Genomic DNA, 18,254 nt, shown 5'->3' with positions numbered 1-18,254 from the left:
GCCTCAATAGCAAGGACGTCCTTCCTCAAATTATGAGACAAAAACTCAAATTAGGAGACATCTTGGGTAAGCATCTCAGACACAGTCCAGGTGTATAGCATTAGTACACTGAGACGGTGTACAGAGTCGCCAGATTTGGCGCCATTTTCAAGTCCCAGTTGTTGTCAGTGCAGGGTCGTTGGTCTGACCATGAAGGCCCGTTGTCATGGTTTCCTCCCAAACCCCAAAGTCGTAGAGGTTTGTGGGTTAATTGGCTGGGTATGGAATAGTGTGTGTCGGGCAGTGTTAATGTGCGGGGATCGCTGGTCGGCGTGGACTCGTTGGGCTGAGGGGCCCGTTTCCGCGCTGTGACTCTAAACTAAACTAAACAATTGGTATCCTGGTGCTGGTCTACCCAGGACAGACTTGTCCACATCTGCACTTTAATGCAATATTTGAGGAAGGATTCTGGACATTGCGATTCACTGCGTTCATTAATCCAAAGGTGCATGGCACCCAGGCAGGTCTTTTCAAACCTTTTTTAATCCTTTCCTTCAATAAAAGCAAAAACCATTTTTAACAAATGAAAATTAAATGCGATTTCACTGCCTGGTGTTTCTGTCATTGTGATCAGTATTTCTGATTGCAATCACTCCGTAAAAGGATTTTGTTCCCTCCCCCTCTTCCCACTCCTGCTTATTTGCAGTTGATCTAAATCTGCCACCTCCTTCCACACATCTCTCCTTATCTCACAGATGTTGTCTCATTTTCACCTCTAGCCTTTGTAACCCCTCCCCCCCCCCCCATCCCACCCCCCCCACCCCCCATCAGCCTATCAAACCTCCCTCACTTGAAGAAGGGTCCCGACCCCAAACGTCACCCATCCTTTTTCTCCAGAGATGCTGCTTCTGACTCGTGCACTTTGCGTCCATCTTGGGCATAAACCAGCATCTCCAGTTCTTTGTTTCTACAATCTCCCCCCTCACCTGTATCCACCTATCACTCGCCTGGCTTTTTCCCGCTGCCACCTCCCTCTTCCAGCTTTATCCCCCTGCTCCAATGAGTCTGAAGAACAGTCCTGTCCCTAAACACTAACTATCCATGATCTCCAGAGATGCTGCCTGACCCACTGAGTTACTCCAGCACTTTCTTTCTTTTTTGTTGTAAACCAGCACCTGCAATTCCTTGTGTCTATTCTGCAATGGTTTCCACCCCCCCCCCCCCCCCCTATTTTCTTGAATTTCAAGATCTGGTTAACAGAAACTAATAAATCATTTATTTGTATAGAAGACAGACACAAAAAGCTGGAGTAACTCAGCGGGACAGGCAGCATCTCTGGAAAGAAGGAATGGGTGACGTTTCGGGTCGAGGCCCTTCTTCAGACTACGTATGTTAATTCTCCCTTCCCAACCATGTAACTGAGAGAGCTCCATGATGGTGTATGTGGCCTGCACACCTATATATTCCGCAGCCAGTAGATGGCAGTGTTTGTTTAAAAATTGCCTTTCCCACCTTGTGGCTGTCTGTGGGTTTGATTCAATCTTTACCTTTGGTGATGATGGTGATATTTTATTGCTGCGTGCAGTGAAACGTGTAGTGAAACGTGTAGGAAAGGAACTGCAGATGCTGGTTTAAACCGAAGATAGACACAAAAAGCTGGAGTAACTCAGCGGGACAGGCAGCATCTCTGGAGAGAAGGAATGGGTGACGTTTTGGCTCGAGACCCTTCTACAGACTGTTCCTTCTCTCCAGAGATGCTGCCTGTCCCGCTGAGTTGCTCCAGCTTTTTGTGTCCGTCTTCAGATGCAGTTTTTGCACGCAAATTACACAAAAGAGCCGTCACAAAGGTGGCGACAAGGTTACAAAAAGCACTCTTTCCTCCCCTCCCCATGAGCTGGCCCACCCTTGGTTGTCGGCAGCACCCCCCCCCCCCTACGTCGGGTCCCCCTTTGTTCCCCCGACGACCCCCAAAGTGACTGTTCTTGGTGCCCCCCCCCCCCCCATGCCCAGTCGCTTTGTTCTCGGTGGTAGGGCTGTCAACTTCCTCACTCCTAAATAAGGGACAAGGGGTGACGTCACCACCCCACGTGACCTCACCCAGCCAGCGGCCACATGCTCCCGCTCCACCAATGGCGGCTGCCATTGGTGGAGCGGGAGCACGTGGCCGCTGGCTGGGTGAGGTCACGTGGGGCGCGGGGCGGTGACGTCACCCCTTGTCCCTTATTTTGGGAGTGAGGAAGTTGGCAACCCTACTAATACGGGACAAGGGAGGTCCCAAAACCTAGCCCAAAATACGGGATGTCCCGGCTAATACGGGACAGTTGGCAACCCCTACTTGTTGGGGGCCCCCCATGCCCGGTCCCTCTGTTCTCGGTGGCCCCTCCAGGCCGGGTGAGGCTGTGCTGGGCTAAACGTTGGTGTAGGTCACAAATGGTCCCCTCTGCACTGTATCACCCCCTCAGACCAACCCCCAGCTCTGACCCCCCCCCCCCCCCGCCCCACACACGTTCTCCACACCCCACCCCAGAACAAGCCCCCCAGCTTTTGAATGGATTGAATGATCCAGCATGGAAACAGGTCCTCCAGCCCAACAGAGTCCACGCCGACCATCGATCACCGATTCACACTAGTTCTATGTCATCTCACCACTCCCGACACACTAGAGACAATTCATAGAGGGCCAATCGACCTAAAACCCGAAACGTCTTTGAGATGTGGGAGTAAACCGGAGCACCCGGAGAAAACCCACCAGGTCATAGGGAGAACGTGCAAGCTCCACTCAGACAGCACCCGAGGTCAGGATCGAACCCGGGTCTCTGGCGCTGTGTGGCAGGCAGCAGCTCGACCCGCTGTGCCACTGTGTTAGTTTAAATCCGTAAACCTACGTCATCACTTTCAGCAGGCTGGTAATGTAGAAACCCAGAACCTTTCCAAAATCAAATTGAATGCCTTTAAATTCTCGAGTGTCTTTGATTAGAATGTCCCTTCTGCCCCTATCCGGGCAGAAAAAGACGAAATAAATGTGCAGTAATTACGCTTTACAGTAAAGTCTGTTTTATATACACCAAACCTTTCAACAAAGCATAAATCAACTCCCTGAGTTTCACTGCCTGTAAAACCCAGCGATGAATTCTAGTGAGGTTCGTAAAATGTCTCGTGAAAATTCTTTGATGATTGGTGGGGTGGGTTGGGGTTGGGGTTGGGGGGAGAATATATATATTTTGAAGTTCCTTCTCCAGAAATAATTTGGCACATTTCTAATTTCAGTTGGGTTGAGTTTATTGTCATGTGTACCGAGGTACAGTGAAAAGCTTTTGTTGTGGGATAACCAACCTAACCACCTTATTTTGGTAGGGAGTGAGTGACCGAAACAGGCCCTTCGGCCCAACCTGCCCATGCTGACCAAGATGCTACATCTAAACTAGTCCCATTTGCCCCGAACTCTCTCAATCTTTCCTCTCCATGTACCTGTCCAAATATCTTTTATATGCTGTTATATTACCTGCCTCAACTACCTCCTCTGGCAACCGGTTCCATACCCACCACCCTCTGAAGGAAACATTTGCCCCTCGGGTTCCTATTAAATCTTTCCCCTCTCTCCTTATGGGTGGCACGGTGGCGCAGCGGCAGAGTTGCAGCTTTACATCGCCAGAGACCCGGGTTCAATCCCAGCTGCGGGTGCTGTCTGTACGGAGCTTGTACGTTCTTCCCGTGACCTGCGTGGGTTTTCCCCGGGTGCTCCGGTTTCCTCCCACGTCCCAAAGACGTACAGGTTTGTTGGTTAATTGGCTTCGGTAAAAGATTGTAAATTGGCCCTAGTGTATGTGTAAGACTGGGCTAGTATACGGGGATCGCTGGTCGGCGCAGACTCGGTGGGCCGAAGGGCCTGTTTCCGCACCGTATCTCTGAACTAAACCTATGTCCTTTGGTTCTTGATTCTGTTAACCTTGGTAAGAGACGCTGTACATTCACCCTGCGACTCCCCTTGTGATTTTATACACCTCTAGAAGATCGGAGTGTGTCCATTCTGAGGGGAAACTGAGGGAAGTACTACTGGGTCTCAGTGCTGACCTGGTTTGTGTTTTGGAATGTAAACTACTGCACAATGTTATCACAAACACAGGCTCTGTAATATCCCCAACATTCACATTAACATTTACACCTGTGGTAGACACAAAATGCTGGAGTAACTCAGCGGGACAGGCAGCATCTCTGGAGGGAGGGAAGGAATGGGTGACGTTTCGGGTCGAGACCCTTCTACAGACTGATGTCAGGGGAGGGGGTGGGACAGTCCTCCAGTGGGCCACATGCAAACTGGAGCAACATCATCTCATATTCTGCTTGTGTAGTCAACTTTTCTTTCTCCGAAAAATAAACTTTATTCCGAGTAAAAAATATATCTACGAAACAAGAACTGTGTGAATGAAAATAACTGCAGATGCTGGTACAAATCGAAGGTATTTATTTCACAAAATGCTGGAGTAACTCAGCAGGTCAGGCAGCAACTCAGGAGAGAAGGAATGAGTGACGTTTCGGGTCGAGACCCTTCTTCTGACTGAAGAAGGGTCTCGACCCGAAACGTCACCCATTCCTTCTCTCCTGAGATGCTGCCTGACCTGCTGAGTTACTCCAGCATTTTGTGAAATAAATACCTTAGAACTGTGTGAATACTCTTCAGACATTCTCAGCGGTCACACATACATTCATTAGCGTTGTGTTTGTTGGTGTTCGCAAGAACGATCATTATACCAGGTACTTGACAGCCCGACGGGTTAAACACTGCATCCACCGCCCGTCCACTCTAGTTCTATATTATCCCACTTCCACATCCACTCATGACGCGCTAGGGGGGAAAAAACATTTACTGAGGCCGATTAACCTACAGTCCCGCGTCTCTGGGATGTGGGCGGAAACCGGAGCACCCAGATGGAACCCACCAGGCCACGGGGTGAATGTGCAAACTCCACACAGACAGTTTCCCAAGGTCAGGATTGAACCCATGTCTTTGGAGCGGTGAAGAATCTTAATGAATCTTTCCATAACAAGACAGAAGTTCTCCAGTTTTAGGTAACACCCTCCCTTCCCCCCCTCCCCACCCCCCCCCCCTCTCCTGTGCCACCCCACACCCAGAAAATGTAGCCATTTCTGTCACTATTCCACCCCGCTCCCCCCCCCCCCACCCACCTGCCTCCCTCCCTCTGGTTTTCCATTTTGCTCTCTTTCTCTCCTCACCTGACACACTTTTGTCTCTCGTTATCACTCACCCTTGTCACGTATCCACCCACCTGCTAAACCAACCCTCCTCACCTGTGTGTGGGAAGGAACTGCCGACGCTGGTTTGCACCAAAGGTAAACACAAAACTCTGGAGTAACTCAGTGGGACAGGCAGCATCTCTGGAGAGAAGGAATGGGTGATATTTCAGGTCATTTGAAGGGTCTCAACCCGAAACGTCACCTCTTTCTCCTTACCTGTATCCACCTATCACTCGCCAAGCTTTAACCCGTCCCCACCTTTCCATTTCAGCTTTCTCTCCCCCCCCCCCCAACCTTCACAATCAGTCTGAGGAAGGGTCCCGACCCAAAATGTGTGTGGAAAGAAAACTGCAGATGCCGGTTAAAATCGACGGTGGACACAAAATGCTGGAGTAACTCAGCGGGTCAGGCAGCATCTCGGGAGAGAAGGAATGGGTGACGTTCGGGTCGAGACGGAATGTACTTCTTCAGTCTGAAGACGGGTCTCGACTCGAAATGTCACCCATTCCTTCTCTCCAGAGATGCTGCCTGACCTGCTGAGTCCCTCCAACACCTTGAGTTTACCTTTAACAGTGTGTTTATGTCAAGGCGTGAGTCTAAGAATTATCCCACTGGCAGTCTATTGCCTGATTTAATGAGGATTTTATTAAAATAACATTCAGTTTTTTTCCCACCCACGACGATGAGCTGGGAAACAGCAAATCTCACTCACCTCTCTCCTTCGCCACCCAAGTCTGAGAGGATCAACTGCAAGAATGTGGAGTCGAACCTGTCATAATTATTGCATTTTTGACTGAAAAGTATTTAAATGCTAGGAATTTGTGGGAAAAAAACTCCAGATGCTGGTTAAAATCGAAGGTAGACACAAAATGCTGGAGTAACTCAGCAGGTCAGGCAGCATCTGAGAAGGTAGACACAAAAATGCTGGAGTAACTCAGCGGGTCAGGCAGCATCTCGTCTATCCATCCCTCCACAGATGCTGCCTGACCCGCTGAGTTACTCCAGCATTTTTGTGTCTACCTTCTACAGGAGCACTATTAAACAGAAATCTACCTTCTACAGGAGCACTATTAAACAGAAATCTACCTTCTACAGGAGCACTATTAAACAGAAATCTACTCACCGATATACCGATAGAGATCATCAAAGGAGCGCACCGCGGCAGCAGCAGTGGGAGCGCAGGTCAGTGGGAAAGTCGGAAAAAACACAGAGGGAAGCGAGGGGGGGTTCGGAACAGGCTGAGAACCCAAGCCTTACGTCCACCTCTGCCCAGCATACTTCTGGCCAACGTCCAGTCCCTGGAGAACAAGCTGGATGACCTGAGGGCAAGGATCAGATTCCAGAGGGACATAAAGAACTGTAACATCCTTTGTCTGACTGAAACATGGCTGACCCCGCTGGTGCCTGACCAGGTGATCTGCCCATCCGAGTCCTTCACTGTTTTCCGGGCGGACAGAACGAAAGAATCTGGGAAATCCAAGGGCGGAGGAGTCTGCTTCTTGACCAATAATAACTGGTGTAATCCTGGGAATATTAAGACGCTTTCTCGTTCCTGCTCGCCGGACCTGGAACATCTAACTATCCTATGCCGACCATTCTACCTACCCCGGGAGTTCAGCTCGGTGATCATCACAGCCGTCTATATCCCACCGCATGCGGACACCGACGTGGCACTGTCCACCCTACACGATGTGTTGTGTCAACACCAAAACAAGAACCCTGATGCGGCTGTGCTGGTGGCTGGAGACTTCAATAGGGGAAATCTCAAAAAGGTCATGCCCAACTTCTACCAACACATCACGTGTGTCACCAGGGGGGAAAGAACTTTGGACCACTGCTACACGCCGTTCAGGAAAGGCTACAAGGCCGTTTCTCTCCCTCCTTTTGGGAAATCTGACCACGCTGCCATTTTCCTGCTGCCGGAGTACAAACAACGGATAGTACGGGAAGCGACAGTGACGAGGGACGTAAAGCGGTGGGCTGACCATTCAGAGGCCATGCTGCAAGATGCACTGAGCGAAGTCGACTGGAACATGTTCCAAGCAAGTTCCAGAGACGTAAATGAGTTTGCGGAAGCGGTTACGGACTTCATTGCCACAATAGCCGATACCATCATCCCCACGGTAAGGGTCAGTATCTTCCCTAACCAAAAACCCTGGGTGGACAGGTCTATTCGCGTGGCCTTGAATGCTCGCACCGCTGCTTACAACTCCGGCCTGGCATCCGGCAACATGGACGACTACAAGGGAGAGTCCTACCGACTGCGAAGGGCAGTGAAGGATGCAAAAAAGAGGTACCGGGACAAGATGGAGTCACAGATGGAGCAGCACGACACCAGGCGCCTTTGGCAGGGGCTACGGACTATAACTAGCTACAGGTCCAGCACCCCCTCAACCGGAAGTGCCGGCTCCTCCTTAGCTGATGACCTGAACTCTTTTTACGCACGGTTTGAGACGGGTAACACCACCAGCTCGCCGTCTAAAAACAGCACCGAAGGGGCGCTGGCTAGCGAGGCTGGAGGGGGATCCACCGCCGGGGATGTGCACACATTCTCGGTGTCCGAGCATGAGGTGAGGTGGGCTCTGACGCGTGTGAACACGAGGAAAGCTGGAGGCCCAGATGGTATATCTGGGCGAGTACTAAAGTCTTGTGCTACTCAGCTTGCTCCAGTGCTCACCACAATATTCAACCTCTCCTTGGCAAAGTCCGTGGTCCCTGCATGCTTCAAAAGATCCATCATTGTACCGGTGCCAAAGAATGCCTCTCCAGCGTGTTTAAATGACTACCGACCGGTGGCCCTCACCTCGGTTGTCATGAAATGCTTGGAGAGGCTAGTCAAGAAGCACATCTGCGCCCTCCTTCCTCGCAACATGGACCCACTACAGTTCGCATACCGTCCGAACAGGTCCACGGATGATGCGGTCTCCCAGGTTCTACACACCGCTCTCTCTCATCTGGACAGCCAGGGGGGCTATGTGAGGATGCTGTTCATTGACTTTAGTTCAGCATTCAACACAATAGTCCCCAGCAGACTGGTTGAGAAGCTGCTGGAACTGGGGCTTAGCACCCCTCTGTGTGCCTGGGTCCTGGACTTTCTCACTGCCAGGCCCCAAGTGGTCAGGATGGGGGAACACACATCTAGCTCCCTCACCCTGAACATAGGATCCCCCCAGGGCTGCGTCCTTAGCCCCCTACTGTACTCCCTGTACACACATGACTGTAGGGCCAGGTTCAGCTCAAACTCCATCATCAAGTTTGCTGATGACACTGTGGTGGTGGGCCGGATCTCCAACAACGATGAGAAGGCCTACCGGGAGGAGGTGGCTGATCTGGCACTCTGGTGTCAGGACAATAGCCTCCTCTTGAATGTCACTAAAACAAAGGAGCTGATTGTGGACTTCAGAAGGGCTAAACATCCAAGGACGTACACGCCACTGGAGATAAATGGGTCTATTGTGGATAAGGTGAGCAGTTTCAAATACTTGGGAGTCCGCATCGCAGAGGATCTGACGTGGGCAACGCACATTGCCGCACTGGTGGGTAAGGCTAAGCAGCGCCTTTACCACCTTAGACAACTGAGGAAATTCAGAGTGTCGCTGAGGATCCTTCATTGCTTCTACTCTGGGGCTGTAGAGAGCATCCTGTCCGGCAACATTACAGTCTGGTTTGGGAACAGCTCTGCCCAGGACAGGATGGCCCTGCAGAGAGTAGTGCGTTCGGCAGAACGCACCATGGGAACTACACTCGTCCCCCTGCAGGACCTATACATCAGGAGGTGCAGATCCAGAGCAAGCAAGATCATGAGGGACCCCTGCCACCCCAGTAACGGACTGTTCCAGATGCTACGGTCAGGCAAACGCCTCCGCTGTCACGCTGTGAAAACGGAGAGGATGAGACGGAGCTTCTTCCCACAGGCCATCAGGACTGTCAACTTTGATAACCCCAGAGACTAAATTTTTGTCGACACTTTTTGTGCTATGTTTAGTAACTTATTAACTTTATTTATATGCTGTAACTGTAATTATTTTTGTGCACAACCCGCAGGCATTGCCACTTTCATTTCACTGCACATCGAGTATGTGTATGTGACAAATAAATTTGACTTGACTTGACTTGACTTGAGATGCTGCCTGACCCATTGAGTTACTCCAGCATTTTGTGTCTACCTTAAATGCCAGGAATGATTGAGTACAGGTTATTTTTAAGAATATCCTGCATTGAGGATTTAAATAAGAGATTAAAATGAATGCAGCACAGATTGCTAATACTTTTCTCTTGTTGGCAAAGTACAATGACGATCTGAAGGGCATCTATAATCTTAGAATTTGGTTTTGTTGCATAAGATGCTGACCTTGTTATGTGCAGATTACATTCAATTGGCTGTGCGTTCAATTTTGTTTGCAGTAAAGCACAAAGTGCAGGAGGAGCTCAGCGGGTCAGGCAGCATCTGTGGAGGGAGGGGACAGGCAATGTTTCGAGTTGGGACCCTTCTTCAGAGATTGTAGTGGGGGGGGAGTTGGAAAAGAAAAGTGGGAGGTGGGATAAAACCTGGCAAGTGATAAAGGATGGCAAGAAGGAACTGCCCAGATGCTGCCCGACCGAAGACAGACACAAGATGCTGGAGTCACTCAGTGGGACAGGCAGCATCCGAAGAAGGGTCTCGACCCGAAACGTCGCCCATTCCTTCTCTCCAGAGATGCTGCCTGACCAGCTGAGTTACTCCAGCGTTTTGTGTCTCTCTCAGAGATATTTACTTTCTGTTTTTGCGTACCCAGGATATATGCAAAGAGTCGCCATTCAGTCAGAGAGTTGTGAATCTGTGGAATTCTCTGCCTCAGAAGGCAGTGGAGGCCAATTCTCTGAATGCATTCAAGAGAGAGCTGGATAGAGCACTTAAGGATAGCGGAGTCAGGGGGTACGGGGAGAAGGCAGGAACGGGGCACTGATTGAGAATGATCAGCCATGATCACATTGAATGGCGGTGCGTACAGGCTCGAAGGGCCGAATGGCCTCCTCCTGCACCTATTGTCTATTGTCTATTGTTTCATTTTACATGCTAGCTTACATGGCAGGTGACACACATGCTGAAGGTGAGAAGGAGGCAAAAGTGAGATGGAAAGCTGAAGGGAGTGATATCGGTGGAAGGAGATGGGGAGGGAGGAGAGAGATGGTGAATAATAGGGAAATGGGTGCAGAGGATGGGAGATGGGTTTAGGAAGGAGAGGGAGGGAGCAGGGTGAGTGGGTTGGGTCTAGGGTGGCCATCTTCCTCACTCCCAAATACGGGACAAGGTGACGTCACCGCCCCGCGCCCCACGTGACCTCACCCAGCCAGCGGCCACGCCCTCCCGCTCCACCAATGGCGGCCGCCATTGGTGGAGCGGGAGCACGTGGCCGCTGGCTAGGTGAGGTGGGGCTCGGGGGCGGTGACCTCCACCCTTTGTCCCTTATTTGGGAGAGAGGAAGTTGGCAACCCTACTAATGCGGGACAAACTAAATTTAGCCCAAAATAAGGGATGTCCCGGCTAATACGGGACAGTTGCCAAACCCTAGTTGGGTATGAAATGGTGGGAGGAATGTGTGCAGAATTGCTGGGAGAATTGGGGTTGGATACATCTGAAGGAAATTCTTTTTTCACTATCCCAGGATGGCTTGTCTGACTTTAATAGAAACTGCTCTGTGTCCCCCCCCCCCCCCCTCCCCTTCAAGTGGCACCCAAGATACCTGCCATTCCTGCCATAGCCTAGATACACCACTGGTTGGAAGGGGCCATGACTTGAAACTGGAGAGTTCAATGTTCAGGCTGCAACCTCCCCCCCCCCCCCATTGACGAGCTGTACACTACAAGGGCCAGGAAGCGAGCGGGCAAGATCATCTCTGACCCCTCTCACCCTGGCCACAAACTCTTCGAAGCACTTCCCTCTGGAAGGCGACTCTGGACTGTCAAAGCAGCCACAGCCAGACATAAAAACACCTTTTTTCCCCACGAGTAGCAGCTCTACTCAACAACCAAAGTCTGTAGTCTCTTTTTTGCTCCCGTTTATTTTCACCCACATGTTTAGACCGTAATGTTGTATCCTTATTGTTTTGATGTGAGGTTATCCACTTTGGCGGCATAAACAAGGAGGAAGATTATTATCTCAACGGTGTTAGGTTCGGTAAGGGGGAGGTGCAGCGAGACCTGGGTGTCCTTGTACACCAGTCACTGAAAGTTGGCGTGCAGGTACAGCAGGCAGTGAAGAAAGCTAACGGCATGTTGCCCTTCATAACGAGAGGATTTCAGTATAGGAGTAAAGAGGTTCTTCTGCAGTTGTACAGGGCCCTGGTAAGACCACGTCTGGAGTATTGTGTACAGTTTTGGTCTCCTAATTTGAGGAAGGACATCCTTGTAATTGAGGCAGTGCAGCGTAGGTTCACGAGATTGATCCCTGGGATGGCGGGACTGTCATATGAGGAAAGATTGAAAAGACTAGGCTTGTATTCACTGGAGTTTAGAAGGATTGAGAGGGGATCTTACAGAAACATATAAAATTATAAAAGGACTGGACAAGCAAGATGCAGGAAAAATGTTCCCAATGTTGGGGGAGTCCAGAACCAGGGACCACAGTCTTAGAATAAAGGGGAGGCCACTTAAAACTGAGGTGAGAAGGAACTTTTTCACCCAGAGTTGTGAATTTGTGGAGTTCTCTGCCACAGAGGGCAGTGGAAGCCAAATCACTGGATGGATTTAAGAGAGAATTAGAGCTCTAGGGGCTAGTGGAATCAAGGGATATGGGGAGAAGGCAGGCACGGGTTATTGATTGTGGACGATCAGCCATGATCACAATGGCGGTGCTGGCTCGAAGGGCCGTATGGCCTCCTCCTGCACCTATTTTCTATGTGTTTGTGCTTTATTTTTTAATTGTTAACTGTATGTTTGTGATGTCATTTGTGAGCGGAGCACCAAGGCACATTATCCTTCCTTTGTCCCGCCCCCCTGACATCAGTCTGAAGAAGGGTCTCAACCCGAAACGTCACCCATTCCTTCTCTCCCGAGATGCTGCCTGGCCTGCTGAGTTACTCCAGCATTTTGTGAATAAAAACCTTCGATTTGTACCAGCATCTGCAGTTATCTTCTTATACCAAGGCACATTCCTTGTACATGCACATACTTGGCCAATAAACTTATTCATTCATTCACTGTCGGTTTCTGCATCCTCTAACACTGGGCTTAATTTACCATTTGCACTTGCTGCGTGCACTAATTGAGTTTGCATTCCCTGCAGAGCTGGGTTTCGTGCACCAGACACCATTTGCTTGCACATACTCCGAACACGTGGGTTCTGTTGCCGATGTGCTCTCAATTTCCTGCAGCCGGCACTTGGCTGGAATTCCACATCTGTGAGGACCAGTTTCTGGTGCTCGCTGAATTACCTTTCACGGTGTCATTTTTTGAAACACTTCACAATATCATAAATACATCAGCTTCCACCACACGGTTGGCCTTTGATAAAAGGAGGTGCCCAGATTCCAACATTTTACACTCATGTCTTTCATACTTTCATATTGCATTCTATATAAAAATATGCATTTTTAATATGAAATCTATGCCCTTTTAAATAGGTTCCACATTTACCAAACGCCGTGAAGAATCTAAATGAATCTCTGCAGAACCAGGACAGAAATGATTAAGAACAATGTGCGATTTTTCGATAATTTTCATAATCTCACCAAATAATTTAACATAACCAGATATTTCAATAACTAAACAATTTTAAAAATAAATTAAATGTAAAACCAGATAACTTTGTAATAATGTAATTTTTTTTAACCAAATAACTTTGTAATAACGTAAATGTTTTAACCAAATAACTTTGTAATAACCAAAATTTAAAACCAATTAATGTTAACAGCCAAATAATTGTTAATAACCAAAATTTATAAAAGTTATCCACCAAATAATGTAATAACCAGAATTTTAAAAAGTCATTTTAATAACCAAATAATGTTTTAATAACCAAAACCAATTGATTTTAAAAACTAAATATTTTTAATCAGAACTTAAAATAATCAATTTTAACAGCCAAGTTATTTTAAAGACTTCATAATTCTAAATTGGTGTCGCTAATTGTAATTACGTTGCGTGTAACATTGTGAACTATTTGTTAAAACCGTGACAACTTTTATGAAGGATTTTGTGACATGTTATGCAAGATATTTAACTGGGATTAATTTAAATGCAAGGTACATTTTAAAAAACATATCAGCAGTTTTAAATTCTGGAAGAGAAAAAAAATCTAATCTCAAAGTCGGTTTTAATGATCAGCATTTTGCGTAAAAATAAGACAAGTTTATAAAATCTTTCACTCTCTGGCGCGTGTGTTGTCTTTTATAATGTTGGGTAAACTTGATCATAATCTCCGGGGCCGGGCAAAGCGAGGCGTGTTATTGATGATCAGGGGAGATAAGCAAATCCCACGCTCCTGGAGCAGAAGAGAGGTGATGAAAGGCGGGAGGAGATGGGAGAGGAACCCCTTCACCTCGTCCCCACGGCCACCCGTTAAAAAGGGAGTGAGAGTGGGGAGCAGAGACATTGCTGGCACCGGCCTGAGCACAGCCACACTGTCCAGACACACACAGGCACAGCCACACTGTCCACAGACACACACAGACACAGCCACACTGCCCACAGACACACACAGGCACAGCCACACTGTCCAGACACACACAGGCACAGCCACGCTGCCCACAGACACACACAGGCACAGCCACACTGTCCAGACACACACAGACACAGCCACACTGCCCACAGACACACACAGGCACAGCCACACTGTCCAGACACACACAGGCACAGCCACACTGTCCACAGACACACACAGGCACAGCCACACTGTCCACAGACACACACAGGCACAGCCACACTGTCCACAGACACACACAGGCACAGCCACACTGTCCACAGACACACACAGGCACAGCCACGCTGCCCACAGACACACACAGACACAGCCACGCTGCCCACAGACACACACAGGCACAGCCACACTGCCCACAGACACACACACACACGGGCACAGGCACAGCGGGGCGAAGCCATCTACCCCCAACGATCACACAAGGTCATCAGAGGCATGTGAGAAATTGTTACCCTCTCCCTCCCCCTCCCCTCTCTCCCCCCTTACCCCTCTCCCCCCTATCTCTCCCCCCCTCTCTCTTCCCCCCCTCTTCCCACCATCTCTCTCCAGCCCTCCTCTCTCTCCCCCTATCTCCCCCCTCTATCTCCCCCTCCTCTATCTCACCCTCTATCTCTCCCCCCCTCTGTCCCCCCTCTCTCCAGCCCTCCCCCCTCTATCTCCCCCCTCTATCTCCCCCTCTCCCTCCCCCCCCCCCCCCGCTCCCTCCTTAAAACCGTCAAGCAGGATTGGAAAGTGCAGAGAGGATTAAAGAGACCGCGCCAGAGAGAGAGAGAGGGAGAGAGAGAGGAGGAGAGAAGAGAAGAGAGAGAGGGGAGGGAGAGAGAGGAGAAGAGAAGAGAGAGAGGGGAGGAGAGGAGAGGAGAAGAAAGAGAGAGAGAGGGCGAGTGAGGGGGAGGAGAAGAGAGAGGGGAGGGAGAGGAGGAGGAGAGAGAGTGAGGAGAGGAGAGAGAGAGGTCGGAGTCGGTGGGACAGGAGTGGTGATGTGATCCTGTGAGCACAGTTCTGTGCCCCTCTCTCTCTCTGTGTGTCTCTCTGTGTCTCTCTGTGTCTCTCTGTGTCTCTCTCTGTCTCTCTGTCTCTCTCTCTGTCTCTCTCTGTGTCTCTCTCTGTCTCTCTCTGTGTCTCTCTGTGTCTCTCTGTGTCTCTCTGTGTCTCTCTGTGTCTCTCTGTGTCTCTCTCTGTCTCTCTGTGTCTCTCTGTGTCTCTCTGTGTCTCTCTGTGTCTCTCTGTGTCTCTCTCTGTCTCTCTCTGTCTCTCTCTGTCTCTCTGTGTCTCTCTGTGTCTCTCTGTGTCTCTCTCTGTCTCTCTGTGTCTCTCTGTGTCTCTCTCTGTCTCTCTGTGTCTCTCTCTGTCTCTCTGTGTCTCTCTCTGTCTCTCTGTGTCTCTCTCTGTCTCTCTGTGTCTCTCTGTGTCTCTCTCTGTGTCTCTCTCTCTCTCTGTGTCTCTCTCTGTCTCTCTGTGTCTCTCTGTGTCTCTCTGTGTCTCTCTCTGTCTCTCTGTGTCTCTCTCTGTCTCTCTGTGTCTCTCTCTGTCTCTCTGTGTCTCTCTCTGTCTCTCTCTCTGTCTCTCTGTGTCTCTCTGTGTCTCTCTCTGTCTCTCTCTGTGTCTCTCTGTGTCTCTCTGTGTCTCTCTGTGTCTCTCTGTGTCTCTCTCTGTCTCTCTCTGTCTCTCTCTGTCTCTCTGTGTCCATCTATAACTGCCCCACTAAACGCCTGCATTCCCCTTCAATGCAGCCTTGCCTTCCCTTGGCTGGGAGCGGCTGAGCTGAGCTGAGCTGAGCTGGGCTGGGCTGAGCTCTGAGGCAGCAACGCTCTCTGCGGCTCCACACCCGATGCCTCTGCTCCCCCCTCGTGTGAGGGCGCTTTGGGACGTGAGTTTGTTTGCAGCCGACCATGACAGCGTGGACTGTGGCCATCCTCGCCACCGTGCTGGGGCTGCACTGGCCCGCCACCGCCACCGCCAAGAGAAACACCAGGATCAGCCAGCACACTGAGCCCTACAACACCACGCTGACAAACAGCGAGGAGGTTAGTGAAGCCACGCACACTCTCACACTCTCTCTCACATATATACACACTCACACACACTCTCACACTCACACATATATACACACACTCGCATATATACACACACACTCACACACATATATACACACTCACACATATATATACACACTCACACGCACACTCACACATATACACACTCACACACATATACACACACACACACTCACACATATATAAACACTCACACACACTCACTCTCACACATATATACACACTCACAGTCACTCACACGCACACTCTCACACACGCACTCACACATATATACACACTCACACATATATACACACACTCAGACTTTCACAATCTCACTCTCACACACACACTCACACGCACACTCTCACACACACACACACACACACACACCCCTGAGGTTCCCATCCACTTCCCGTCCTCTGTCCTCCTGATTAAATATTATTTATCAGCTAGTTCCACTGGCCTGATTAAATATTGTGCTTATCGACTGGTTTCACTGTCCTCCTGATTAAATATTTCTTATTGCATATAGACACACAATGCTGGAGTAACTCAGCGGGACAGGCAGCATAACTGGAGAGAAGGAATGGGTGATGTTTCTCCTTCAGTCTGGAGAAGAGTCTCGACCCGAAATGACACCCATTCCTTCTCTCCAGAGATGCTGCCTGACCCACTGAGTTACTCCAGCACTCTGTGTCCATGTTCTCCAGAGATGCTGCCTGACCCACTGAGTTACTCCAGCACTCTGTGTCCATGTTCTCCAGAGATGCTGCCTGACCCACTGAGTTACTCCAACACTCTGTGTCCATGTTCTCCAGAGATGCTGCCTGACCCACTGAGTTACTCCAGCACTCTGTGTCCATGTTCTCCAGAGATGCTGCCTGCCTGACCCACTGAGTTACTCCAACACTCTGTGTCCATGTTCTCCAGAGATGCTGCCTGACCCACTGAGTTACTCCAACACTCTGTGTCCATGTTCTCCAGAGATGCTGCCTGACCCACTGAGTTACTCCAGCACTCTTGTGTCCATGTTCTCCAGAGATGCTGCCTGCCTGACCCGCTGAGTTACTCCAGCACTCTGTGCTTTTCCCCGTCCACAGACATGCTTGTGGAGCCAGACAGTGGAGCTTTCGTAGCTCACAATGGACCGAATCCTTGATCATTGTTTACATATCTTTCAATCATTTGTTCTATATCTCTTTACATCACCGTCTATATCTCCCGTTTCCCTTTCCTCTGACCCTCAGTCTGAAGAAGGGTCTCGACCCGAAAGATCACCCATTCCTTTTCTGCAGAGATGCTGCCTGCCTGACCCACTGAGTTACTCCAGCACTCTGTGTCCATGTTCTCCAGAGATGCTGCCTGCCTGACCCACTGAGTTATTCCAACACTCTGTGTCCATGTTCTCCAGAGATGCTGCCTGCCTGACCCACTGAGTTATTCCAACACTCTGTGTCCATGTTCTCCAGAGATGCTGCCTGCCTGACCCACTGAGTTATTCCAACACTCTGTGTCCATGTTCTCCAGAGATGCTGCCTGCCTGACCCACTGAGTTACTCCAACACTCTGTGTCCATGTTCTCCAGAGATGCTGCCTGCCTGACCCACTGAGTTACTCCAGCACTCTGTGTCCATGTTCTCCAGAGATGCTGCCTGCCTGACCCACTGAGTTACTCCAACACTCTGTGTCCATGTTCTCCAGAGATGCTGCCTGACCCGCTGAGTTACTCCAGCATGTTTTGTCTATCTTTGGTGTAAACCAGCATCTGCAGTTCCTTCTTGCGCATATGAATTCACACCTTCCCCTCATGATTTTATACTTCGGTCCAACTTGTCTATGTTGATCAACATATCCCATCTACGCTAGTCCCACCTACCCACGTTTGGCCCATTTCCCTCGAAACCTTTCCTATCCATGTACCTGTCCAAATGTTATTTAAGTGTTGTTATAGTACCTCTTCTGGCATCTCATTCCATACACCCACAACCTCTGAGTGAAAATGTTGTCCCTCGGATTCCTTTTAAATCTTTCCCCCTCTCACCTTAAACCTGTGTTCTCTGCTTCTCGATTTCCCCTAGTGTAGCTCAGGTCCTCGAGTCCTGGCGACATCTCTGTAAATCTTCTCTGCATCCTTTCCATCTTAATGGCATCTTTTCAAACAGTAGGGTGGCCAAAACCGGGCACAATACTCCAGGCGTGACCTCACCAACATTTTGTACAACTGTAGCATAACATCCCAGCCTCTGTGTGTCAATTCCTTGACGTTGGTTGCCAAAAGCAACCAACGTGACAAATAATAGTTTTGG

At 49.6% G+C, this 18,254-nt stretch overlaps 1 protein-coding gene across 2 annotated transcripts in view; it reads left to right on the top strand.

Annotated features, from left to right (window-relative positions):
* Positions 1–14,859: 14,859 nt before the first annotated feature.
* The window catches only part of c1qtnf12 (C1q and TNF related 12), a 41,622-nt gene continuing 38,227 nt past the window's right edge, over positions 14,860–18,254 (top strand). For both annotated transcript variants that reach the window (XM_078425060.1, XM_078425059.1), the window contains exon 1: positions 14,860–15,936. In XM_078425060.1, coding sequence (XP_078281186.1) covers positions 15,802–15,936 — 135 coding nt within the window. In that variant the 5' untranslated portion in view covers positions 14,860–15,801. The remainder of the gene's footprint in view (positions 15,937–18,254) is intronic.

The sequence above is a fragment of the Rhinoraja longicauda genome, chromosome 30 (assembly GCF_053455715.1).
Source record: "Rhinoraja longicauda isolate Sanriku21f chromosome 30, sRhiLon1.1, whole genome shotgun sequence".
In the NCBI taxonomy this organism is placed as follows: Eukaryota; Metazoa; Chordata; class Chondrichthyes; order Rajiformes; family Arhynchobatidae; genus Rhinoraja; species Rhinoraja longicauda.
The sequence above is the reverse complement of the archived record's forward strand: the minus strand, read 5'-3'. Positions and strand labels throughout refer to the sequence as shown.